Source organism: Triturus cristatus, chromosome 2_1, assembly GCF_964204655.1.
Source record: "Triturus cristatus chromosome 2_1, aTriCri1.1, whole genome shotgun sequence".
In the NCBI taxonomy this organism is placed as follows: domain Eukaryota; kingdom Metazoa; phylum Chordata; class Amphibia; order Caudata; family Salamandridae; genus Triturus; species Triturus cristatus.
In genome coordinates, this window is record NC_140581.1 from 7,188,216 (window position 1) to 7,215,664 (window position 27,449).

Below are 27,449 nucleotides of genomic sequence, written 5' to 3' on the forward strand. Positions count from 1 at the left end.
GAGCATCTCCCTTGGCTCAACAGGAGAGCGGCTCCCTTGGCTCAGCAGGAGAGCGGCTCCTATGACTCAGCAGGAGAGCAGCTCCCTGGGCTCAGCAGGAGAGTGGCTCCCTGGGCTCAGCAGGAGAGTGGCTCCCTGGGCTCAGCAGGAGAGCAGCTCACTTGGCTCAGCAGGAGAGCGGCTCCCATGGCTCAGCAGGAGAGCGGCTCCCCTGGCTCAGCAGGAGAGCGGCTCCCATGGCTCAGCAGGAGAGCGGCTCCCTTGGCTCAGCAGGAGAGCGGCTCCCCTGGCTTAGCAGGAGAGTGGCTCCCATGGCTCAGCAGGAGAGCGGCTGCTCACCTATTCACTACAAGCGCAGCGGAGCGCCCCACAATGCTGGTCAGGACTTGTCAGTTTTGCCCACATTTAAAACTGAAAACCACTCATCTGTGGCTTGTGGTGACCCAAGGAGAGTGGGGTCCTCACCAAAATATTACTAAAGTGCGAGGGGGGGGGGGCAGCACAGCCTCCCCACCCAAAAAGTGCCAGAGTCCCCACTCTAAGTTGGGTGGAACTCGAAAATTATATCCCCACCCCACCCCCCTCGGATTTGTTTGTATTTTAAGCACTCCCCAGGCTGGAACATTTGGTCTACAGCTGGGAGTGCTGTACTGTATTGGGGAAAAGATTATGGTTACAATCTTGGTGGCCTAAAATTGTACAATGTGAGTTTCCATATTGTATTGACATACGCTAAGGGCGAATTGTGGTAATTGCAAGTTTGTGTAATTATAAAGGCGATGTGTCCTTTAGGGACTATGTCTGAAGTGATTATTTTATGCAAACCCACTTTAGGGGTGAGTGATATCATTGCACATGTTGTGAATATAAATGTAATATTTGAATTGAGTTACTCATACTAAAGTTTATGCTGAATTCACCAACTACTCAATGCAAATCCCTTATTTTTTCAAATGCTTAATTTAATAATGGGACTGACAGCCACTCGTCATTAAAGTTTGCGTGCTTTATTGCCAGTATTGGGTGCCCTCAGTCATGGTTATATGTAATTATTGCATTTATTCCTGTGGTGAAATACTTGTTGAAATAATGAGGTTGACCGCCACTCGCTTTGGTGCCAGTATTAAGTACTCTTACTCCAAGGTTTGCGCAACCCTTGCATTCAGCGACAAGATCATGTCTAGACATGTGAGTTGTGGTACTAGACCCCCTAGGAGGGAGGGGTATGTATGTTTACGCAATGTAATCGAAACGTTTTTCCATCAGCTTGTGTATATTTGTAAATTGCTGCATAGGATTGAGTTGTGTGTGTGTATTACATGTACTTTTCCTTTTTTAGAGAAAAAGCACAGACTGGACAATCATTTTTTGAGTGTTATTGTGCGTCTGTGAATTGGGATCAGTAGCCCTCACCGCCTTCCTTCAGCAGGCCCTGGGCTGCTCTGCTTCGCTGCGCTGTGGGAGTCAAGCGCTTGAATGGGGTGTTTGGTTCCCAGTGAAGGACAAATGTGGACCCATTACTTGTGCAGGCCACACCACTAATGACTCATTTTCTAACAGGTTGGGTGTGACTTCGAGGAGTCCTTGTAGAAGCTGAGCTAGGGTGGGTGGAGTTTCAGGGGGTTGTAGTGGAGGTGAATGTACAGGGAGTACAGTCCTGGTAGAGGCTGAGTTAGGTGGGAGGGGCTTCTGGGGGCCCTGGTGGAGGTGTCTGTAAAGAGCATAGTCCTGGTAGAGGCTGGAGAAGGGTGGGTGGGGCTTTAAGTGGGGCCGAATGAAGGAGGATCTATAGAGAGTACTGTCCTGATCGAGCAGGAGGTAGGGTGGGTGGGGCTTGAGGGTGTCCTGGTGGAGGAGGACGTACCTAGACTACTGTCCTGGTAGAGGGGGTGGCACGGTGGGTGGGGCTTCAAGGGGGTCCTGGTGGAGGTGGTAGAGTCTGATATCTGTTGGACAGAGGCTGATCAGGACACAGCAATGAGTGATATGCACCTGGATTCAGGGGGCTCCTGATTGAGTACGGGGAACCTAAGGGCGGAAGCACAGAGTACAGACATGGAAGAGGATGAGTAAGAGTGGGTGGGATGATGGGAATCTCTGGATGGTACAGCTATGGAGTCTGAATTTCCATCTCCACCCCAGGTGGTACTGGTTGATGGAGAGGAGGGTGAGGGTTAGCTGTTCGTGTACTCAGAACATAGATGTGGAAGGGGTGTCATGCATGGATAAGACTTGGTAAGGTGGGCAGAGGGAGAGAAGGACTCACCTCTGGGTGCTATGACTTCCAACCTTCACTAACTCAGTTTGGGGGCTTTAGGGGTGAATGCCCATAGAGTACCATCCAAGAAGGTAGAGGTGTATGGCTGATGACTATGAAGAATACGATCTGCACCTCCATCCAGGTGTCACTGGGCTTTGACGATGGAGACTGGGGTGTGCAGAGACTGCAGGGATATAAGCAGGCACTGGGCATGGGTGAGTGGGGCTCAGCACCCAGCTCTGGGGGCTGCAGTATCTGCAGCCACACCTCAGTGGTCTGGTGCTTGAGGATGAAGAGGTGGGTGTGCACAGTCTGGAGATCTCAAAGGTGTTACAGACATGAGGGGTGGATGTGGAAGATGTGTATTGAGAAAGACACAACTGTGGCTGCTATGAATTTGCACCCACCCCCAAGAGGTTGTTCACTGGTTGAGGATGGGAATATATGAAGTTTTAAGGAGTATCACAAATAAGGTTGAAGCGACGACAAAGACTCTGTAAAACACTGCTATAGACGCCTCAGGATCAGACCCTACACACTCGGGAGGTGGCAGGACAGGTTGAGCATAGAAAGTACTGAGGCGGAGATGCCGGCCATGGAGATCCGAAAGGCGTTGCAGATAGCGGGTTTGTTGCAGAAGGGTAGGTCAGGTCTGTGGCTGCTCTAGAATCTACACCTATCCCTCAGAGGAGCAGTGGCGTGGGAATATAATGACGCTGTGGCCAAACTCCCAACTCAGAACTTCTTCCAGCTGCGGCACTGTCAGGGTCTTGACCACAAAGGGGCTGGCATTCAGCCCCAGCCGTGCCTCTGCTACCCACCCACCACCCTTGTGGATGCAGCAGTAGGCACTCCAAAAATAGAGCGGTACATTCACACGCTCCTTGATCCAAACCCCCTGCCCTGGCTCCGACCCGGATGGTACGACGCCCATAAGCACGTGTGTCTCTCTGCAAGCAGGCAGGACGTTGACCTTCAGGTAGTTCTCGTACTGGTTCCACGTGCCACTGTTCAGCTTGGACTCTTGGGGTGCCATGTTGGTGTAGGTGAAAGTGGCAACCTGGGCTTTGCTGCTGTGATGCTGGCTGGGGTTCAGGTGACCCCGGGTGTACCCAGAGTTCCTGTAGTCATCGTTCACAGCCTGGTTTTCAGTAATCATTTCCAGGTGGTCTCGGAGGACGCTGCTCGATGGCTTCTCCATGTTGGTGCTATTGAGGTCCGAGAGCTGCAATGGAAAAAGAGAGACATCAAAGTAGGGGAATTGCTGGAGCCAATGGTTGGTCTATGAGTGAAGAGTAGACAGGGCAAGGGTAGGGGGAGTTAATGTGAGGTCAGCATGCAATGTCATGACATCCAAGGAAGACTAATGCAGAAGAACGTGTACAGCGTCTGAGTAAAGAGCTGCCTGGGTACGGGTAGGTGGAGTGAAGGTGGGTCCAGCAGGCAATGCCATGATGTCTAAGAAAGAGTAATGTAGTGGAATGCGTGGAGCATCTGAGTAAAGAGCATGCAACGTTGTGATCCCTTAGCAAGAGTAATTCAGAAGAACGAGTAGAGCGCAGTTGGCATGAGTAGGTGGGCTGAACATGAGATGTACATGCAACATCATGACGTCTAAGCAAGAGTAATGCAGAAGAACGAGTAGAGCGTCTAAGTAAAGGGCAGTCGGCATGAGTAGGTGGGCTGAACTTGAGATGTACATGCAACATAATGACGTTGAAGCAGACTAATGCAGAAGAATACATAATTACTTCTCCTCAAGAAGGCTATCAAATGCCAGCTCTCTGAACACCTAGAAAGCAATGACCTGCTGAATGCCTCCCAATCCGACTTCCTCACCAACCACAGCATCGACACCACCCTTATCAGCGCCACCTTGACTGGGGTGAAACTGCAGCCTTGATCCTCCTCGACCTCTCAGCTGCGTTCACTACTGTATCCCAACACACTCTCATCAAAAGACATTGGAATCCAGGGAGGTGCCCTTGAGTGGATCGCATCCTTTCTTACAGGACGCACCCAGAAAATACGCCTACCACGTTTCACCTAGGAGCCCAAAAGCATAATCTGCAATGCTCCTCAAGACTCATCCCGCAGCCCTACCCTGCTCAACATCTACATGACACCATGGACTGAATATCATATCCTACACAGACGACACCCAGCTCATCCTCTCGCTCATGGAAGACCCTTCCACCACCGAAATAGCTTCCACAACACCATGACTAGTGTTGCCAACTGGATGAAGGCAAGCTGTCTGAAACTCACCATGGATGAGACTGACGTGCTGATCTTTGGGAACAACACCTCCCTGTGTGACAACACCTGGTGGCCCATAGAACTCAGACCCACACCCACACCCTCGGCAAAATCCTGGACAGCAAACTCACCGTGAAATGCCACCCAACTCCTTAAGAGACTCCAAACGATACAGAACAAAGCAACCAAAGCCATGCTCAACCCCCCTAAATGGACCCTCACCACCCCCCCACCTCAGGGACCTCAACTGGCTCCCAGACCCTATGAGATGCGAGTTCAAGATGCTGACATGCCTACAAGGCCGTTCACAAACTGGATCCAGCCTACATCAACCACTGCCTGAACTTCCACCAGCCTGCCAGACACCTGTGCTCTAACTCCCTCACCTTCGGACACACTCCCAGTATCCTTCTCTTACCTCGCCCCCAATTCCTGGAACGACTTGCCTCTCCATCTACGAATGTCTCCCTCTCTTATGGAATTCAGAAGCAGACTCAAGACCTGGCTCTTCTTTGACTGAGTCCAGTAAGGTCACAGCGCCTGGATACCCTCAGGGGTGATTAGCAGCACTCTTTGAGTACTGCTTGATTGATTGATTAAGTAAAGAATAGTGTGGGCACGAGAAGGTGGAGTGAAAGTGAGATGTGCATGCAACGTCATGACGTCTAAGCAGGAGTAATGCAGAAGAACGGAGGGTAGAGCATCTGAGTAAAGAGCTGTCAGGGCACGGGTAGGTGCAGTGAATGTGAGATGTGCATGCAACGCCATAATTGCTGTTAGAAAATGGGTTTCTGTTTGGCACACGTGTGCACCCTGTCCAAGCAGGGGCCACAATCCTAGTGAGGGTAAGTCAGATACAACCTCTAAATTAACCTGTGCTCACCCTCTGGTTGCTTGCCACAGAGCAGTCAGGCTTAACTTAAAAGGTAGTGTGTAACGTATTTGTGCAACACATCATACAGTAACATAAAGAAAAAAGCTCAAAGAGTCCACCTGGGGTTAGAAAAATAGATTATGATTTATAAATAAAACTAGACCAAAATGACAAGAATCCTATGAGTAGAAGTCGAGATATGAATTTTTAAAGATTAAATGTAAAAATAGGGCTTAGAAGCAATAAACTTCCATGGGGGTTATCTGGTCATGCTGGACCAGAGCAAAGTCAGGCCGACCACGATGGATCATGGGCCGGATACAGGAGCCACGCAAGAACCGCTGAACAAAGTCCCTTGATCCTGGTTGCAACAGAGAGATGCAGGGTGCAACCGAGATCACGTTCTAGGTGATGTGTCGATTTTCTTCATGCTATAGTAGCAATGCGCCTCTTCCGAAGTCGAAGCATCAAGACGAGAGGCGTTGGTTCCATGGATGATGCACCGAGTTTCTCTAGGCAGTCGTAGGGATGCATCGATCTTACCACACTGCAGTGGTGGCGATGTGTCAGTTCTTTAGGCAGATCGCTGGTTCAGAGTGCGATGCGCTGATTCTGCTCCTGCAACAGGGTCGATGCACCGGTTCTGCTACATGCAGTCTGGAGATGCATCCATTTTACTGGAACAATCACCAGGGCTCACTTCAATTGGACCAGTGTAGAAATCTGGCTCTCTATATAGTGCCTTAAATGAAGTACACTGCACATAGAGTCCAGTGAATCCCCAAATGGTCCACAGAGATAAAAGCAGATAATTCTAATGCTCTTTTTGTGGCGGTGCCGACAAGCAGCTAGGCCTATCAGAGGATAGTGCTAGACATTTGTGATACTCTCAGAGGTTTTAAATGAGACACACACTCCAGAATAAATCTGAGACCAATTTATAAAAATAACGTCGATTTGTATGTAATTTTTAAGACCAAGAACACAGTTCCAAGGTAGGTATTTTTGAAGTTACAATTTTTAAAGTAAGGAAAATATATAACTTTTGTGCACAATAACGCACAATAGAGAACAATGAGAAGAAAGAAAAAAATTACAGATAAAATCCGTCAATGCTTTCAGAGAGTTCACCTTCTCGCTTTAGATCGATGTCAGGACCAGGTCCAAAGCTCCAGTGGGAGAAGTTCAGGAGCGCCCTGGTTCGGCCGGTAGCGGAGTGCTGAGGATCTCGGAAGCTGGTGCACAAAGACCAAGTGGCCACTTGAAAACACACTGCACAGGTGGACTTACAGGTTGGACAGAGGAGGTTGCAATGGCCTGGAGGCCACAGGAGCAGAGCTGGTTGGTCAGTGCTGGGGCCGGGTGCAGAGTGAACAGGTCAGGCTGGCGTCGTGCATCTTGAGGTCCTCATGGTCAGGTGAGGTAACTTGGAGAGGCGATCTCGGGTGGCTGGGCGACTCAGAGAGTGGCTCGACCTTCCTCAATGGACGCTTGCTTCTGGTGCTTTGGGAGTCCGGTGTTAACTCTTCTTCTTGGTTTTTACCATTGAGGGTCCAGTACCGCAGGTATTGTTATGCCACAGTGTGACGTGGCCGATAGGGACATTGTGGACATCGCTAAGTTAGCATGGCTAGTGCTGCCCTGATGCTGTTTTTGCGCACATTACTACATAACTTTTTTTTTGCAAGACTCTGTTTATGCCTTTCACATGAGAACGGTCTGCTGTGTTCCTTCTTTGCCGTTTCCTGGAGTTTAGTCTGAACACTTTAGCAAGGTCGATAAACAATGCCCCTTGTTATTCTGTTCTGGTCAGGCCCTAGCACCGAGACAGAACATACTGCTTCAGCTGCGGCTGGAGACTCGTGCTTTGATATTACAGGGATGCAGGTTTTGGGAAACTCACACCTGGAGAGGGACTGTTACAGGGAGAAGAGCAACACCCAGCTTTGACGTAGAAATCCCATCTAGGCTCTAAGGTATGGGGTCTGCTGACAAAACCCAGAGATCGTCTGTTATATAATAATACATATTCTACCCAGGGAAGGGAGTTTAGGCAGTATATTCTTTTCTCCGTTGTCCTTATACGATGACATCCCCCTTCATAATGTATGGACTGGTGCGATGCTAACTGTATTACTGTTATGTACTTTTCTGATTTTTGTGGCACGTATACTGCATGTTAGAGCACGTTAGTTAAAATAAACATTTTAAACTATATTAGTGTCCCGGTCAGATCTTATTGTAAACAGGTGCGAGAGTGTGAGCGAAAAGGTGAGTCTTGTCACCATGATTCCTGAGAGATCAGGGAAGGTTGTGTTCTGGGTTGTCTAATCATTTGCTTCTCTGTATTTGGGTTTGAGAGCGAGTGAGACACTATACCTAGGCGGTCCTGGGCTTGTGGGTACTACGGCGGAAGGAAGGCATAGCCCTAACACACCAAGGTCCCATATTCCTGCACATAGTTCTGTGTATGTGCAGAATCCGTGGTAGATCATGATGCCTCAAACTTGCTGGAGAGGCAGATCTGACTCCCTCCGAAGCTTTTGTCTTTAGGGGTGAATGCATGTAGGGTGAAGAGGTGGTGCTCACCTATACACCTGCTCAACTGTTAAGGTGCTCTAAAGGAAGAGGGGTTCAGCCTACATCCTCCCAATGGGATCAAAACGTGAACCCTATCAACATTAAAGCATGTTCCTAAGCACACCCTCTAATACAAACACCCTTAGTGTCAGGTCATTCAAAACACAATCAATATTTGTTGTTTCCTTTATTTTTTCTTTCAGCCAACACAAGTTTAGTCGTGTAGGGAATAACCCACGGCTTTTTCAGGGCTAAGAAATACAATGAACAACACCCTTCGGGCTTACTTAACACAGCCCCACTGCACCTGTGACAGTGCTATGTCAAGAAACGTCTCCGAGTGCAAACACGTGGCAACCCATGCTAACATGCTTATACGTTTATAACGTCATTGCTGTACAGACCGCCCCATTTAAACAATACTAGCCATCTTAGTGATATCAATGCACAGTTGTGGATCAAACAGGACGTGGCAGGAATCTAAATGTACAATGTGTGCTCTCGAAATCAAGTGCTTCGCTCATAAATAGAGTTTGAGCACTTGTGCTGAGACCTACCTTTCGAGGTTCCTGCAATCTGTTTAAACAGTCCAATAATTTAAACATTGATACAATATCACCATCTTGATTGGCCAATCATAGCCAATCATTTGTTTATTACAAAACAGTCGCCCACCTTCCCACCGGTTTTACTCCCGTCCCGGTACTGTACTAAGTCAATTTCCCGTCCATTGTTTCTGTCCATGGATAATAACATCGAATATCAATTCAGATCTCATCTATGTCTTAAAAAATCAACAACAGTCATGTGACCATATATCACCCGTCTCAGGATAAACTGGGAGTCCCGCAGATTGTAAGCTTTTAGTTTCTAAGGCTTGTTTGCTGGCATCCGTTTGAACACCCAGTGTGTATCGGTGAGTCGCCCTCCTACAGTTTCTCTTCCGCAATGTACAATCTGACAAACAAACGTAGGTGTAATAAAAATGGAGTTTAAGGCTTGGCAAGGGGTTTTAAATGCCAAGTCAACATGGCAGTCAAACTGCACACACAAGGTTTGCAGTGGCGGCTGGAGACATGTATAAAGGCTACTTGTGTGGGTGGCACAATCAGTGCTGACGGCCCACTAGCAGCTTTTAATTTACAGGCCCTGGGCACAGGCAGTGCACTCTCCCAGGGACTTCCAGGTAAATTAAATGTCCCAACTGTGTATATACTAAATGTAACCATGGTTATGGCCGAAGCACATCCACTTTAGCTCTGGGCAGAAGTGGTGACGAGCTCAGAGTCCGAAGGCCAACAAAAAGAACCCGCGAAAAGAGGAGGTCAGCAGGCAAAACCTTTGTGTGCTATGAGGAGGCGATTCTAGGAACCTAGGACCCAATTGCTCGCGGTTTTCATCCTCGTAACTGATCCTGAATTTACCCTGCCAAATTTGAAATACCTTCTGTTCTTACTTCACGGGTCTCTAAAGCGCCCTGGTGCACCTTCTGGTTGCGGCTTTTTTTCACGGGTGCTCGGGTTTCTGCAGCCCCTGCTCTCTCGTCACGCTGGGTGATTGCCACCCTGGAGCTATGGGGGGGCCGCAGAGCAGCGGCTCGGGGGCTCCTTCGGGTTGATTCCGGCAGCGGCAGTGCTGGGCACGCTTCCTGCATTCTGGAGCAGACTACCTCTGCAGAGAAGACCGGCGACCACCAGGCTCCTGCACATTACGAGCCCTGGCCATCTCCATTGCAGCCACAGCAAACACTGGCACAGCCACAGCAAACACTGGCACAGCCACAGCAAACACTGGCACAGCCACAGCAAAAACTGGCACAGCCACAGCAAAAACTGGCACTGCCACAGCAAAAACTGGCACAGCCACAGCAAACACTGGCACAGCCACAGCAAACACTGGCACAGCCACAGCAAAAACTGGCACAGCCACAGCAAACACTGGCACAGCCACAGCAAACACTGGCACAGGTACTGGGGGCCCAGGCAGAGGGAGGGCACTTAAGTTCTGTGCTCCCAAATTAAGGCACTAAGAGAGACAGAAAACACGGAGGGTTGGTGCTGGGGCCTGTCAGAGCAAAAACTGGGGACATCATATTTAAAGCGCCCCCTGAGGAGAAACCTATCGTAAAGAACAGCGGGAAGGGTCGAGGTCAGGGGAAAGGCAGCAGCACCCCAGTAACACTAACGATAGTAGTTGTTCTTTTTAGGTCTCGCGAGCCAAAGGCTCGAAGAGACATTTTATATCTGGGCTTTTCAAAGTGCTGCCGTGGCCTAAAGCTACAGTGCACATGAACGTGCACGCGCGCAGCGCCATGTGTCTTTCCTCCGTAGCGATCGTAATCACGATCACTTTCACTTTCGCGGGCTCCTCTGTTGCTGGCATTCCCCCCTCCCTTCTCGCCCAGCCCTTCTTGTTTTTTTTTCTCTTGTACTGAGTCCAAGTCTGATGGTCAGATGCGAGTATCACTCTCTCACAACGAGCAGTTTATCTCCAGTTTAACTAAACTGGATTTCATCTCCTCCGTCTCCCCTTGTGTCAGGCGATGCCATGCTGTAAACAAGAAAAGGCATTATGGAGAGTGACTGCAAACTGTCCTCCCTCTAATGACTTGCTTGTTACATGATGAGCACGGATTCTGGGAGTTGTATTTCACCGTGGCAGCGAAGTACAGAAGCTAGCCAACTTGTTTGCCATGGCGCCTGGTTCGCGCCCCTTGCTCCTTGTTTATTATACCAGCATATTTGCCTTGGTGACTGAACGCAGCGCCCGTGGAGTCCGACCCGCCAGTATTCCACTGTGAGTCCCAGTCAGGCGCGCAACACCCATTGGACTCACAGGGCTTCAGCCCCCCCCCGTCGCGTCTGGCAGCCCGGGATGAGACAGCCTCGCGGCACACACACACAGCCGCACCCGAGCACTTCACAGGTCTTTAAAAGACCATTTGCATGTTAATGAGGCCTCGCTGTTGTTTCACCCCTTCTAAGAGCCCCTGCAGCTCCACTCTGCCTATGGCTTAAAAGATTCAGCCCCCCCCCCGAAATTTTTTCTCAGCCCCCCCGAAATTTGGCTCTAGTTGCGCCTCTGGTCCCAGTTATGGCTGTGCGGTGTCTGCAGGGATTGCTCCACATACCAATCGGCAGAATGTGAGGGTTAACAGGGCGGCGTCTAACATCGGGTGACCCATGCAACCGGAAGCCCCCCCGGGCATCCAAGGATTAAAGGGTAACGAGCGATTCTTATTTCCTGTCTCTTAATCTTTGGTTCGAATTTAGCGGCGTCATAAAATGCCCGTAAGTGCTCGTGGAGTCCCACAGTGAAAATGCACTTGAGGTTTTAATTCCTAACATACCTCGAGCTTTCAACCTTCCTAGGTTGATTAAAATCATCCTTCTGGGTTGCTAAAAACATTTGGTTAACTTCAGTTACTCCATGTCACTCAAGACGTATTTTAGATTCTAAGGCTTTATATGTGACATTGTTTCCAGGTGTGTTGTTGCTTTGCATCATGGTAGCGCAGTACTGAAGGTGACAGTTTACTTTTCAGCACACAGTGAGTTTACTGCCGCTGTTTACATATGCTGATCTTTCTGACGGGTTTTACAGCACTGTGTTGCCTTGTGCGCTGCGAAGGTCTTCGGGTGGCTTGTTGGCACTACATAAAATACGTATCACAAGGAGGTTTCTTGAAACATAAATATTGACAGGACTGCATAACGCGATGCCCTGTCATACGATGTGTTGAAAACAGCACTGGTGCCTGCAAAAACGTCACACTTTTAACTCATTCCCATGGTCCCCTCCGAATGCAAAGTGCCAGCTTTCATGTATGTACTACTATATGTTACGCTACCCATGACAGACTACCGGCTTGCTTTCCCTATAACGAGTCTTCTTTTTGGTTGATTTGTTGGGTAACATATAAAATATGTTATACATCCGGTCTAGGTACTAATCTGCTGAATTTGGACCTCGGGACCCCGAAGTTGAAAAATGACCACAAATTAAGTCATGATCTTGTTTTGGCTGTAATTGTAAGTATATGTACTTTCAAAAACAAATGTGTGCCATCTACTGTCACAATTACATGTTCATCCCTATTGCATGCTGGAGTATGCCGGCTGAGCTCACGACACACCTCTTCTCCTCACCCTCCTTCCTTCTGCCTCATGTTGATCTTCTACTCACTCTCCATCCTTATGCCCCATGCTGCTCTTCTCACTCCTTTCCTTTTGCCTGATGCTGCTCTTCTCCTCACTTTCCTTCATTGTGACTCGCGCTGCTCTTCTCCTCCTCATTCAACTTTCTTCTGCCTCACTCTGCTCTCCTCTTCCCTCTCCTTCCTTGTGCCTCATGCTGCTCTTCTCCTCACTCTCCATCCTTCTGCCTCACGCTGTTCTCCTCCTTACACTCCATCCTTGTGTCTCACGCTGCTCTCCTCCTCACTCTCTATCCTTGTTCCTCAAGCTGCTCTTCTCCTCACTCTTCTTCCTTGTGCCTCACGCTGCTCTTCTCCTCACTCTCCATCCTTATGCCTCACGCTGTTCTCCTCCTTACTCTCCATCCTTGTGCCTCACGCTGCTCTCCTTCTCACTCTCTATCCTAGTGCCTCACACTGCTCTCCTCCTCACTCTCTATCCTTGTGCCTCACGCTGCTCTTCTCCTCACTCTCCTTCCTTGTGCCTCACGCTGCTCTTCTCCTCACTCTCCATCCTTCTGCCTCACGCTGTTCTCCTCCTTACTCTCCATCCTTGTGCCTCACACTGCTCTTCTCCTCACTTTCCGTCCTTGTGGCTCACGCTGTTCTTCTCCTCACTCTCCTTCCTTCAGCCTCAAGCTTCTCTTCTCTTCTCCTCACTCTCCTTTTCTTTTGCCTCACGCTGCTCTTCTCACTCTCCGTCCTTATGCCTCATGCTGCTCTTCTCACTCTCCGTCCTTGTGCCTCATGCTGCTCTTCTCACTCTCCGTCCTTGTGCCTCACGCTGCTCTCCTCCTCACTCTCCTTCCTTGTGCTTCACGCTTCTCTTCCCCTCACTTGCTGTCCTTCTGCCTCATGCTGCTCTTCACCTCCTCAATATCCTTCCTGATACTTCATAGTGCTCCACAAATAACTATAATCCAGCTCAAAATATTCCACTACACACCACATATATACAATCCATAACAAATGGGTACAAAACATTGCCATTTACACCGCAAAAAGCTCAAAATCAAACAAATGCGAGACCTATTGCATTTCCAATGCTTGTTTCCAGTGCTGCGAGGTTAAAAGCAGAAGCATAAAGGCAGGCAGAGCAAAAAGTAACCTGCTTGATTTGAAAGTTAAGAGTACCCCCTCGCAACGGTCTTACTTTAAAATACAACCCTTGGTCTTAGACGTGGTGAAACAAGGTGAGGCTCTGAGAAAGAGCTCCGTAGCCCAGTTGAAATCAAGGTTCATTCAGAGGAAATGGAGTGTGGAAACACTCCCTCCCCTTTGGTCTCAAATCTACCGGCAACTCCTGTTATTGTTTCGTATAAAGAGAAGGGGATGGCAGGCGGAGAAGCCTTGGCAGGTCAAAGCCCAGCAGCCAGGGCCGCGCAGGGGTGGGTAACGTCCCTGAGGAATGTGGAAGAAGGGGGTCCTCAGTGTCATCCCCAGAAGCTCTCTTCTCCACCCTCTCAACAGACATTAAGGAGGGGTTCTCAGTCTCCGAAGCTAAGCAAGGTGAGATTAGGGTGTTTTGTGAGTCCCTCGAGAAGAAAATCAATCTCCTAAACTCAAGAACACTTGTTTTGGAGAACACAGCGGGGGATTTAAGAGACGACCTGGGAGTAGCAAAAGCTGATATCATCTCTGAATAGGGAGGAGGTGGTCCTATGTGAAAGGCTCGAGACGCTAGAGAATAATTCTCGGAAAAACAACCTGCGTATTTTGAATGTCCCAGAGGGGAAAGAAGGGGAAGACCTCAAGGCCGACATAGTGTCACTCCTAAAATAATCACTCCAGATCGAAGAATCAGAGGAAGAATTGAAAAAAGACATTCAAGAGTTCATAGAGACCCTTTCAGGAGGCACCCCAACAAGACAAACCCTAGGAAGATACTCATGAACTTTCTCACTTATTCCCTAAAGGGAAAAATCCTCAATATGGCTCTAAAAATGAAATCCTTAAGAGCCGGTGGTTTTTCATACGCGTGCCACTTTGAATAGGCAGTGGAAACTGGGCAGGAAGCTGAGTGAGTTTAGAAAGCTCAGCGCTGTTGCCCAGCTCGAATATCCTACAATTCTAAAAATTATGCACAATAACAGAATGTATAACATCAGATCAGTGCGAGAAGCGGCTGAGTTGCTAGATAGTCTTGGGAAGTCATGAAGATGGTGGTTACTGAGCAGCTATCAACGACATCTTCAGTTGGGATCCGGGATCTTTAGGGGAGTTTCTAGATACTGAGGCCCCCCCCCCCCTATTTGTGCATTAGCCCAACTTTAACCTTTTGTACGAGGAATTAGATAGATAATAGATAGGTGGCTAAAATGAACATACGTGTACATATACCTACATTGGGACACACGTGGGGATATTCAGTTAAGAGTAGTCGAGGGTAGGGTCTCCGTTTTTTCTTCTCCTTTTTCTTTTCGCCTCTTTTGTATTTAAATTTGTTCATAAAGGGACAACGCGGGTAGCCCCGGAATGCAACTACTGGACAACATCTGCCCAGATTAATGGGGGAAGGGTTCTCCAGGGAGGGTTTGATCGGGAGGGGGGCATGGGGGTTGGTGTGGGGAGCATGGGGTTGGGGGCAAAGGGGTAATAAATATAAAATGTCCCCATTCACCTCATTTTATGGTCAAACAAGCCTGGTTCTACCACTTTGGTCTGCAATTGTCTTCCTCAGAGTCTAGGTCGGTGTATAGCCTTCCCTTCTAAACCCCCATGAGAACAATTCAGTTTCTGTCCTGGAACGTTAGTGGCCTGCGGGTGAAAACTAGATGGGCTAAAATCTTGCAGTATATAAACGACTCTCCCACACAGGTCATTATCCTCCAGGAAACACATCTTTTGAAAGAGGAGATGACGTGCATATTAAAAAAATTAAAGTGGGTGGAACACATAATTTGCTCTTATTCACACTGCCAACATTAGGGGAGTCGCTATCTTAATTAAAAAACAAGCAAATGCCCGTATTTTAGACTCCAAGGTTGATCCTTGTGGCAGGTGGGTCACCGTGAAGTTGACTATTTTAGGTACTTTGTTAACCTAACCTTGGTTAGCTATCATGGTCCCAACCAGGATGAGCCCTCTGTTCTGAAGGCCATTTTTTCCAATTTTTGGGATTATCCAGACCCAGTTATTATAGCTGGGGATTTTAACATTGTTCTGGACCGCAAGTTAGATAAGTCTCCTAGCTGTCGAGCTACGGTGCCTTCCAAGTCCCGGACATATCTCCAATCTATGATGGCACAGACTGCGCTCAGCGATATTTGGAGGCATAGAGCAGGCACTCAGCCAGGGGCCTCATATTACAACAGCAAATATGGTTATAGATCGAGAATCGATTATATCCTGGTAAGTTACAATCTGAGAGGCAAAGTCAAGGATATTGGCTATTTGACTCCACATCTGTCTGACCACTCTGGGGTCTGGATGGATTTGGCCCTAGAAGAAGGTGTTCATCTTAGGGCCTGGACATTCGATCGAACTTTGCTTCTTGATGAAGCTGAGACGAAGTATTTATCACAGGAGACTGAATACTTCCTGAACTCAAATCTGGGCTCAGCTGAGACATCGATGTTCTGGGACTGATTAAAGACCTTCTAAAGGGGTATGATTACTACCAGGGTATCCTATAAGAACAGACAATATAGGGAGGAGGTTGCCCACAAGGAGGAAGAGTTGAAGACCACAGAGTTGAGCTTAATTAGATAAACTGACCCTGTGAAGCACCAGGAATATCTGGCGAAACTTAGTAAACTAAAGGAACAGTTGGATAACATTATTCGGACCAGGGTCACCAGGAGGTGGGAGGCGAGCAATGTTGCTCATTGCGAGTATGGAGAAGGTGCAGGCAAGCTTCTTGCTTGGAAGGCTAAGACTGATAGGACGCCAAATTTGAGAAAACAAATTGGTAGTCCAAACAGTACAAAAGTATTTACTTCAGATGAAGAGATTGTGGGTACCTTTTTTGAGTTCTTTCAGGAGCTGTATCAAGAAGACAGCTTGGTTGATAAACCACAGCTACGGAGTGGTTGGGGAGTAGCACGCTCTCCTCTTTGAGTTTGTCCCAGAAGGAAGACTTGGATCAGGACATATCTCAGGAAGAGCTAAGGAGGGCCATCTTTGCTGGTAAAGCAGGAAAAGCTGCAGGGCCCGATGTGCTTCCTGCAGAACTCTACGGATCCTTGGGTGACGTGATTATTCCCACCTTGACGCTGCTATTCAATGAAATTTTATCTGTGGGTGTAAAACTTCCCGATTCATGGGGAGAAGCTACTTTCACACTGATCTTGAAACCAGGTAAGAACCCAGCGAGCTGTGGGTCTTATAGATAGACCCATCTCGCTATTAAATGCGGACTATAACATCTTTGCCAAGATCCTGGCGGATAGGCTGGCTTAGGAGCAGGAGACATACTTCTACCTGATCAAAAAGGCTTCGTTAATGGTAGGAATTTAGCGGACCTTACCTATGATTTGGTTGGTGCTATTGATTTTGCCACTACTTTCTCACTCCCCCTCACAGCCATGACTTTAGATTCTACCTAGGCGTTTGACAGGGTGAACTGGGCATATCTATCGGCGGTTTGGGGGAAATTTAATTTGGGCGAGAATTTTTGCAGAGCTATTCAGCTCATTATCGGGACCCATCGGCGAGACTCTTGGTCAATGGTAAATTGACTAAATCTTTTAAGATCACTAGGGGCACGAGGCAGGGCTGCGCCCTCGCCCCTCTCCTTTTCGATCTATATATTGAGCCCTTTGCTCAGCGTTTAAGAGAAGAACCGAATATAAAGCCATTTAAGTATGGGGAGTGGGAGAGGAAGGTAGCCCTGTATGCCGATGATGTCTTGATTTTCTCTGCCGATCTCGAGACCTCCTTTCCCTGTGTCATTGGATTGGCACAGGATTTTGGGCGAGTATCCGGGTATGAAATCAATGCGGAGAAAAGTGAGATTATGATCTGGAAGTTGGTGGAGTGTCAATATCAGACCAAACGTGACATGAGATACTTGGGGGTGAGAATAGTGCAGGACATTGAAAAGATCTCAGAGACCAACTTGGCAATAGTGTCGAGGGAGTGTCAGAAACAAATGAAATCTTGGGCTCATCTCGCTTTGACTATCTTGTGGAGGATTCATTTGTTCAAGATGGTAGTCCTACCAAAAGTTACCTTCCTGCTTAATACTATCCCTCTATTTTTTTTAAACTTCAGCTAAAGCTAAGCTTCAGCAGGCAATAAACTCTTTTATTTGGGCGTATAGGGCCACAAGGATTGCCTGGAAGAAGTTGAGGAGAAGGGGGGTCATGCGCTCCCAGGTCTGCAGTATTATGCATGGGCCTTCCAGCTATCGCACTCAAGAATGCTCTTAAAAACCCCGGAGCATGCAGGCGCGGGGGACATGTTCTCTGTAATGTTAAAGGATGCAGGTCTCTCCCAGGAAGGATTTCTGTTCAAATTTGGAAAACAGAATTTCTTCAGGAAGATTAGACTGAGAGTCCGTTTGGGGGTGGCTCGGACATGGGCCAGTTTGAAACAGCATACTGTTCTGAATTACTATTCCAGTCAGGCCCCTTTGTGGGATTCTCCAGGTGTGCCAGATTGCTTGAAAGATAGGCCGGCCTTACAACTTAGAGTTGCAGGGCTCAAGGTGTGGGGGGACCTTGCTACTGACGGTTTACTATTACCATGGTAGTCATTAGATAGTAGGCTAGGAGGGGGCATATCTAAGTTAAATATATTCAGTTGCAGAGTTGGCCCCAAAACCTAAAAAGATCTATAGGTACAGGGAACGCTCTTGAGGAACGGCTAGTGGTCAGACCACCAGGGAAGAAGGAAGTTTCCTTTTTCTATTGGACCATTGAGGAGGCCATCGATGGAGATTTGAAGCTGGATGAAGAATTATGGGGGCTTCCCCGCCCAAGGAACAGTGGGAAGGTCTGTGGCAGACTTCTTTTAATATCTTGTTTGCCACCGTAAGGCCAGCGTGGCGCAGGAGAAACCACCTGTTCATGGCGCAAAGATTGACTAAAATGTCAGAGGGATCTCCGGCTGGCTGTAAAAGCGCGATTTAGAGCGAGCCTCTGATATTCATACGTTCAAGGAATGCCCTGCGATCGCAGAATTCTGGGAAAAAGTAGGCAAAACTATTACGAACATGTTGGGTTTCCCTATCCAACTCAGTCTTTCCTTGATAATATTCGGTATCTCCAGTGAAATGAAGGGCCCGGCTAGGCCATTTCTTTTTTATGCAATTCTCTTGGCCAGGAGAGAAATTTGCAAAAGATGGGTAGAAAGTCCACCCCCCTGCATGCTGAGTGGCTGTCCTCACTATGACCACCTCTAGGACAGGTTTGTGCAGAACACAGAGTAGGATACAGTCAGCCTCTTGGAACTTTTTATCAACTTGGTCCAAGTCTTAGCTTTTGCGACTTAGTGTGGGGACCGACAAACCAAAGGTCGCAGTGTTTTCACTTACAAGGGAGTGTGGCTCCAAAGATGATTCCTTTTTGCAACTTCCTTGACTGTGTTGGCCCCAGTTCTACCTCTCTCTGCGGGCGCTGTGAACCGGAAGCGAGTGTGACCACCCCCGTTTCACATCTAGGGGGGGGGGGGAGGGGTGCATTTTAAGACTGTAACGTGCCGGTGGGCGGGTGATTCCACGTCTCATCATATTGAGAAACGGAACTTACGGCTCATTTTCAGTGGTTTGAGGCGAATGAGGAGGAAATAAAATGAAGAGACAAGCGTGAGAAGCCGTGGATACAGGAAGTGGCTGTTCACACCAGAGGAGAAGTTTCATTACGAGGCTCCCTTCGGCATTTGTCAATGAATGTCACTCAGAGCGCATCTGTGTACCTCGGGGTCCGTCGGGTGCACGTCCGGGCCCCTCCTTCCGTCACCTCTGAACATTTATCGTGGAGACGTTTCATCTCCTGCCCGAAGAGGCTGAAGTCAGACACGCACCAGAGAGCAGCCTGGGGGGGGGAGATGTTGCATCAGTTTTGCAAATAAAGAGAAAGAGATTGACACCGTGCTAATAGATATTCAAAGAAGCATTGCTAAATCCAACAGGGCTCGGTTTGGGTTTCCAGTGTTTTTGTCGCTGATTACGCACTCGTGACTGACAATCTTAAAATCGGTTTTGTGTGTAAACAAAGCTCGAATTCCAAGTGGCTGCAGATGCACAGGCATGCCTGGGATGCAGTGGCCACTTTACTGTTCTAACCTGGCATGCTGCAGTGTTAGAATAGACAGTACAATTGTAAAACAAGCATTTGCAATGCAATCGGTCTCGCCTTTAGGACCTTATATGTATTTAGCTATGCAGCACATTAGCCTGGGGGCTGAAACATCTACTGTTCTTTGACATGGAGGGAAAGTGAGCACCAAACTGCGTGACACGCCAGGTATGGGAACACATGGACAAAAATATTGCTTTTCAGCGGGAAATGGCATAGTCCAAAGCTCTGTTTTTAATATAAAATCAGGGCCTTCGGTCTTCATATCACGGAAAATACAAGATTTGAAAAAAATATTATTGTATGCCAGTGCTCTTGGAAGACAGTATCTATGGACTGGAATCTAGGGAATGCTAAAGTGATTCTGATATTTTACTGACCTCTGCTGGTCAATTTCTGTCAAGAAAGTTAAATAGAGGCAGTTGCCAGAATTTTTTTTAAAAGAAAGTCCCTCAGCTGAAAGCAATTCTGGTATTTTACTGACCTTTACTAATTGTTTTCTATCAGGACAGTTAAACAGAGGCAGTTGAACAGAAAAAAAAGTCCCTAAGCGGAAGCAGACAAGTCCTAGGGCTGATCTCCCACAAAGTACAAACACATACAAGCATTTGCAATGCATTAGGTCTCGTATTTGCGAGATTTTGTGCTATTGACATTGTAACTGACAATGCCTTTTATTTATATGTTTAAAAAACAACACAGAAATAAAAGGCATTGTCATTTACAATCCAAATAGCACAAAATCTCGCAAATGCAAGACGTAATGCATTGCAAATGTGTGTTTGAATGACCCTTGGCGAAGGTCCCAAGTTTTTACAGGCCCACCTTCTGGAAGGCATATCAGTTACTGCAGTCCACAGGTGGCATTTAGCTGCCGGACCCAGGATGCATTTGCTACACCATGTACTAGGGATGTGTAGGCAAGTTAATCAGTTGTATGCCAATTTAACCAGGTATGGAGTGTGAGCAGATTTACATTATTCCTCCTTAGCAGAGGTAAAGTGCACAGTGCTTTTAAGCTCAGCAAATATAAGGTGCGGAAAAAGCTGAAAAACCTAGTGTGACCATGCAGAAGAGGTGAGGCATGTGAAAGAGACAATGGGGCAGAAGACAGTGGCTTAACAGCAGTGTCATTGGCCCTACAGAAAGAAAGAGAAAAATAGGCCGCCCTGACCTCCTTTTGTTAGAAACTGAGGTGTGGAGAGCATCTATGGCTACACCTGCAGCAGAAGTGAGGAGAGATATGAAACCGAGAAAACCCGTACCAGCGAATGTGATAAATGAAGTGTGGAATGTAGGAGAGTAGGGTCTGCAATCCTATGATCACCCAGATTTTTTGCTTTTGCTTCATTGGTTTACGACTTTCTCCGGCTGCGGGCCTGCCAATCAGACCCACAGCCTAGCTGTTCTCTCTCGAAATTAACACACATGTACGTTAGGTGCATCCACTAATTGGAACTGGGCCGCCTTGTCAGTCCCTGTCTCAGCATACCACAGGTATCCAGGGCATCGGTGTACCCAGGGCCTACCAGGGGCTGAAGCATGTATTATGCCACCCCTGGAATGGCCGCCCAAAGCTGACACAACTGGCTGCACGACAGCTGGGGCCACGTGGTGTAATCACCCGTTGCTGTAGGTGTAGTATTCCTACACCTAAACCCTAAAATGGACACATGGATTCCTATCAGTCACTCCTATAGCAGGCCTTATCAATCCTGAAGGCAGAGTGCAGGGGATCATGTGGGACGGTGCTCTGGCGCGAGCTGAGCCCGTCGACGGCTTGCGGAACCAAGTCCTAATAGCCGTTCCATGGTGACGCGGGCCAACTACTTTTAATGCAATTGCTAACTTTGGCCTCACCTCACCTATACATGTCGAGTAAGGTGTCATACGAATGGGAATACGAACCCCTCGCCAGTCCTGGTGACGGGGTTAGCATTCCCCCCTTTTAGAGGGACACGACATGGAAGTAACCTTGAACCCCGGTTAAAGTTGACTCAAGCCTCAGCATCACAAAATGGATGCTGCCACCAGACACAAGTCTGACCTCCTGCTGCTGGGGGACCTTCCAGCAAGGGGAGCTTGGACAAAGGGTTTCCTGTCGAGGGCGGTGTTAGCACCGTCCCAGACAGGGTTTGTGTATCCCAGGTAGGCAGGGCTGAAAGGAAGGTGATTGCAAGTGGCACCCCGGTGCTCACTGTGCATAGCCCGGCTCAAACCAGTTTCGGGGGCACACCAGCCCCTGAGCTGGCGCGAAGCCGGACAAAGGTTAGGGGTGTAACCACCCCCCTCCTGGCTCCACCCATAGGTAGAACCTAGTCACGGGCCAGCCCCTTTTCTTAGAATAAAGGTAGGAGCGAGTCCCCTTCCCAAATTGGATAATCAGATAATCGGATAACTCCGAATCACGAACTACTTTCCACGAAAGGAACTCTTGACTATTTCTGAAGACTCTCCCTTGTGGCTAAGGAGTAGCCACCCTGCACCAGCAGGCACCATCTAAGCGCTTGCGGTTTGCTGTAAGTCTCTCCTACGGATCAAGACTGCCCAGCTCGACGAGACCCGAGTACCCTGCCATCTCTGACCTTTTACCTACCTCATCAGCCCAGCTGAGAGACGTAGGTGTGACGAGACCTGCGGGACCGGCCATCTTCAGAACCTGCACGACGCTTATCTAGCACGCCCACCGAGGGACCCTCGAGTGAGTGCACCTAGGGTTTGAGAAGCCCTAACCCTGAGCAGCTCCAGCATCGAAGTCTGCCTCCCCAGCATCCCCGAGATCTGCGTGGGGGCCCTTCCGCTCCTTGTTGTTCACCGCGTTGTTCGACCACTTGCCGACCGGCTTGTGGCCCTCTTCACGACGCACCACGATTGTTTCATCACTAGTCTGGTTGCTCCAGACTGGCTCTTGCTCCCCTTCAACAGAGGAGTACCACGGACCCTCCTGGTCCACTCCCGACGCCATCTTGACTCCCCCGCTTGGGTTGCCACTGCCAAGATCCGCTGCCCCTGCCTGGGCCCAGCATCATCGACAGCAGACACCTTCGTGGGACAGCTCGCCCTCCATCCTGGTCGCCGCCGCGCCTCCTGGTCCGAGGAACAGCCGAGTCCGACGTCACCCACTCACCTGGTCGAGGTGACTTCAGCCGGTACCCTCCTGGTACCCACACGATCGCTGGCTAGCGGTTGAGAACTGAGTCCCCTCTGCTTTCAGGTTTCCTTCATCACCGATCCAGGCGTGGATCGCTCTGAACATCGTCACTGGTCGCCTGCCAGCAACTGCTTCTTTCAGGCTCCTGAGACTACACGAGGACTCCCGACATCTTGCCGAACTTCACGCAGCCGCAGCCTCCGGGCTAGGTAACTCGAGCATCTCGGTGCTCCATCGCAGGTTCGCTCTACAAGTGTCCAGTTCCTTTTTCGTTTAGTCCCACTGATCGGATCACTCCGGAATCAGTACCTCCAGACTCTAACCATTCGCATTTCACTGTTAGTGTAGATGGTTTCTCGTGCCCCTCGGGCATTTATGTAAATTGTGCAACTGAAGTATTTTCCTAAGAGTTTTGTAGTGTGCTTAGCTCCCTGACTCATAAAGAGCCAGGGTAGTCTTGTTATAAATAAATATCCTTTTATTTTCATAACAACTTGTGTGGTGTCCTTTCACTTGGTGTTCAAGGGGTATATGTGATGGTAAACAGCTGGCTTAACACGCCCTCTAGAGTTTAGCCTAAAGACTGCTCGTATCCACGCTACTAGGATAGCTGGTCTAAAAGGTTGACTTACAACCAATCATCAATAAGGGTCGTTTGGAATGATACACCGTGATCACTAGAATAGTGAGCACTACATATCAGGCCAACTTCTCACATTGGTGAGCAGCGGTTGGGATTTGAGCTTGCTGTTGTTTTACCACACACGTATCCTAAGAATATCGCAGTGAAAGATCACATAAGTACCCAGGTACATATAACTTAACTTAGAATACTCCGAGTTCTACTGAACCGGCTGTTGTAGTGTAACAGGGCTTAGCACACCCTGACTACAACTCTTAGCAAGGGATCAGTAGGTAAACCCATAGTGTAGGTAGGTGCAACACTTACACCTCACTAGAAAAGCATGTCGATCCACGGAGAGTCTTCGCAGACTCCCTTAGTGGTCAGTGACCCTCCACAGGTCGTGTCACGATATGCAACTCTTAGCTTCAAGGAGATGCGACAACTGTGTGCCTCCAGGAAGCTAAACCAGGGTTCTAACCCTACCATCGCAATTCTGATAGGTCTCTTAGAGGCGTACGATGCTAGGAGGTCCTCTAACACAGGTCCCCCCAGTGCAGATGGGAACATGCCGCCCTTAGAGGGAACCCTCGGTGACCCAGACCTCGACCTCCACACAGAGGAGGAGGACGAGGACGAGTTATCGGGAGACGAGGCAGACAAAGGTCCAGTGGTAGTCGGCAGGCTTACAAGGACCAACTTAAGCAGGCATGAGAATGGAGCTGGGGGAGCCCCGGGCCCACGCTCAAGCAGGCTTAACCTTGGGAACGGACGAGCTAGGTCTCTCTCCAGAGGCTCTGGCAGATCGGTTCATACACATGTCTCTCAGGCATCTTCTCAGAGAGGAATGACTTCCCCTCAGAGGAGGGAGCATGAAGCGAAGATGCGGGAGGTCAATCTGAGGATCGAGCGGGAAGAACTTGCCCTCGCCAAAGAAAGACTTGCCTTGGCCCGAGAGCAGAAATTAAGTGGGTTAGATCCCGCTGGTGGCAGCATTCTCAATAGAGAGAAAGACAGGGGTATAGACACTAGACACCTGAGTAAAATAGTGCCCCCCTTTAAACAAGGGGACTACATCCACAAGTGGATAACTGCCTTGGAGAGGGCCTGCACTGTCCAGTGCGTCCCCCCAAGTCAGTGGGCAGCTATACTGTGGCTTTCCTTTGAAGGTAAAGGAAGGGACAAGCTCCTCACTACAAGAGCTGAGGATGCTAACAACTACCAAGTCCTGAAGAACACACTGATTGATGGGTTCGGCTTAACCACGGAACAGTACCGGGTGCTGTTCCGGGACACCCAGAAAATTCAGTCTCAGGATTGGGCTGACTTTGTCGATTGTGCCACTAAGGCTTTGGAAGGCTGGTTGCTGGGTAGCAAGGTTACTGATTACACAGGATTGTACAATCTTATCATGCGAGAACAGATTTTAAATAACTGTCAGAACCAATTGTTGCATCAGCACCTTGTCGACTCGGATCTGACCTCTCCCCAAGAATTGGGAAAGAAGGCGGACAGATGGGTCAGAACAAGGGTCAAGCAGAACCAGAATCAGAACCAGGGTGGTCAGAAGAAAGCAGACCAAAAGGGTAACAAGAACGAACAAAATGACCAGAAGTCTTCGACAGGTCCCCAACAAACCAAAGAGGGTGGGGGTCAGGCTTCACAGAAGAAGAAGACTCAAGAAGGCCAGTCAAAAAGGTGGTGCCAATACTGTAAAAGTAAGACTCACTGGTTTAGTGAGTGCACCAAGAAAGGAGGGCAAACTCCTACCACTGCAGCCCCTAAGGCACCTGCGCCCCCTAGTACAGTCAGCAGTGGTAGTGCGCCTCCCAAGGCATTAGTTGGGTTAACCTTGGGAACCGAGGGGAGTGACGACTTAGTCGGCACGCTCACTCAGGCCGTCCTTGTCTGTACAGGGGATATGGATATGTCCCCTGATGCCAGTCCCAATACTTTGGGCAAATACAGGCAGACACCTTTGATAAATGGAAGAGTGGCTCAGGCCTACAGGGACACGTGTGCCAGTGTCACCATGGTGACGCCTAACTTCGTGGACCCTGGACAGATCATGCTAGGTACCAGTTACCTAGTGACCAATGCCAGCAACGTCACTACCAATCACAGTATGGCAGTTGTTGATTTCTCCTGGGGAGGGGTAAGTGGCCCGAAAAAGGTTGTGGTTAGTTCAGACCTCCCCGTAGAATGTCTGTTGGGCAATGATTTGGAAACGTCACAATGGTCAGAAGTGGAGCAGAGGACTCACATGGAAATGTTAGGTTTGCCAGCACATGTCCTTGCTGTGACCAGGTCACAGGCCAAAAGATGCCCCGCTGAACAGGTGCTGGATCCTGGAAGAACAGACCAGACACCTTCCAAGAAAAGGAGCAGTAAGGGTAAGGCTTCGCCTTCCCCCTTGCCCCAGGTCGTGGATCAAGTCTCCGAGGAGGCTGACCTTAAAGAACTGAGGGAAACTGAGCCGCAAGAGCTTGAACCTGGTCAGGTTGAGTTTCTGGGCTCAGGGGGACCCTCCAGGGAAGACCTGGGGAAGGCACAGTTAGACTGCCCCTCACTTGAACCCCTCAGACAGCAGGCCGCTGCTGAGGCTGCAGGGAACGCCACAGGTACCCACAAAGTGTACTGGGACGATGGACTCCTGTACTCCGAGGCAAGAGACCCCAAACCTGGTGCGACCAGGAGGCTGGTCATCCCCTTGTCTCTGAGAGGTTTCCTTCTCACCTTGGCCCACGAGATTCCCCTTGCAGGTCACTTAGGCCAGAATAAGACTTGGGACAGAATTGTTCCACACTTTCACTGGCCCCACATGTCCGAAGATACGAAGGAGTTTTGCCGCTCCTGTGTCACTTGCCAAGCCAGTGGTAAGTCAGGTGGCATGACAAAGGCCCCCCTCATACCACTACCAGTGGTGGGGGTACCCTTTGAACGAGTGGGGATCGACATTGTCGGACCAATGGAACCCCAGACAGCATCAGGGCACAAGTTTATACTGGTGGTGGTGGACCACGCCACCAGGTATCCTGAAGCTATTCCCCTTAGGACCACTACAGCACCTGTGGTGGCACGGGCCCTACTTGGAGTGTTCTCCAGAGTGGGCTTCCCTAAGGAGGTCGTCTCAGACAGAGGTGCAAACTTCATGTCGGGATCTCTGACTGCTATGTGGAAGGAATGTGGTGTCAACTACAAGTTCACCACACCCTATCACCCACAATGCAATGGGCTTGTTGAGAGATTCAACAGGACCCTAAAAGGGATGATTCACGGACTACCTGAAAAGCTTCGGCGGAGATGGGATGTCCTGATACCCTGCCTCTTGTTCGCCTACAGAGAGGTCCCGCAGAAGGGGGTTGGCTACAGCCCTTTTGAGCTTCTGTTCGGACATCCTGTAAGGGGACCCCTTTGTTTGGTAAAGGAAGGATGGGAGAGACCTCTCAGAAAGCCGGCATCAAACATTGTGGACTATGTGCTCGGTCTCCGCTCGCGGATGGCGGAGTACATGGAAAAGGCGTCTAAAAACCTGGAGGCGAGCCAAGAATTACAGAAAGCTTGGCACGACCAAAAGGCTGTCCTGACTGTGTACCAGCCTGGACAGAAGGTGTGGGTGCTGGAGCCAGTGGCCCCAGCAGCACTCAAGGACAAATGGTCTGGGCCCCACACGATCATTGAGCAAAAGGGAGAGGTCACCTACTTGGTAGACCTGGGAACTCCCCGGAGCCCCCACAGGGTGCTCCATGTAAACAGGCTCAAGGCATATGTCGACAGGGAGGGCATGGGCTTGCTCATGGCCAGAGATGAGGGACAGGAGGAGGAGAGTGACCCTCTCCCAGACCTGCTCTCTCAGAACCCTGACGATGGATCAGTAGATGGTGTTGTCTTTTGTGGCAGCCTCTCTGGACATCAACAAGAGGATTGTAAACAGGTTCTTCAATCCTTTCGACATATGTTCTCTCTGACACCCAGTCAGACCAAGTGGTGTACCCACGAGGTCGACACTGGGGACAGTCTGCCCGTAAAGAGTAAAATCTATCGGCAACCTGATCATGTCAGAGACTGCATCAAGACAGAGGTGCAGAAAATGTTGGAGCTGGGAGTCATTGAACCCTCGGACAGCCCCTGGGCTAGTCCCGTAGTGCTCGTGCCGAAACCTCACACCCAGGGCGGTAAGAAAGAGATGAGGTTTTGCGTGGACTACAGAGGTCTCAATGCGGTCACTAAGACCGACGCCCACCCGATACCAAGAGCAGACGAACTT

The 27,449-nt window shown here is 49.2% G+C and overlaps 1 protein-coding gene across 1 annotated transcript in view; it reads right to left on the bottom strand.

Annotated features, from left to right (window-relative positions):
• Window positions 1-384: 384 nt before the first annotated feature.
• The window catches only part of LOC146863598 (endonuclease domain-containing 1 protein-like), an 80,880-nt gene continuing 53,815 nt past the window's right edge, over window positions 385-27,449 (bottom strand). The window contains exon 2 of the mRNA XM_085627618.1: window positions 385-3,485. Within this exon, the coding sequence (XP_085483744.1) occupies window positions 2,937-3,485 (549 nt within the window). The 3' untranslated portion in view covers window positions 385-2,936. The remainder of the gene's footprint in view (window positions 3,486-27,449) is intronic.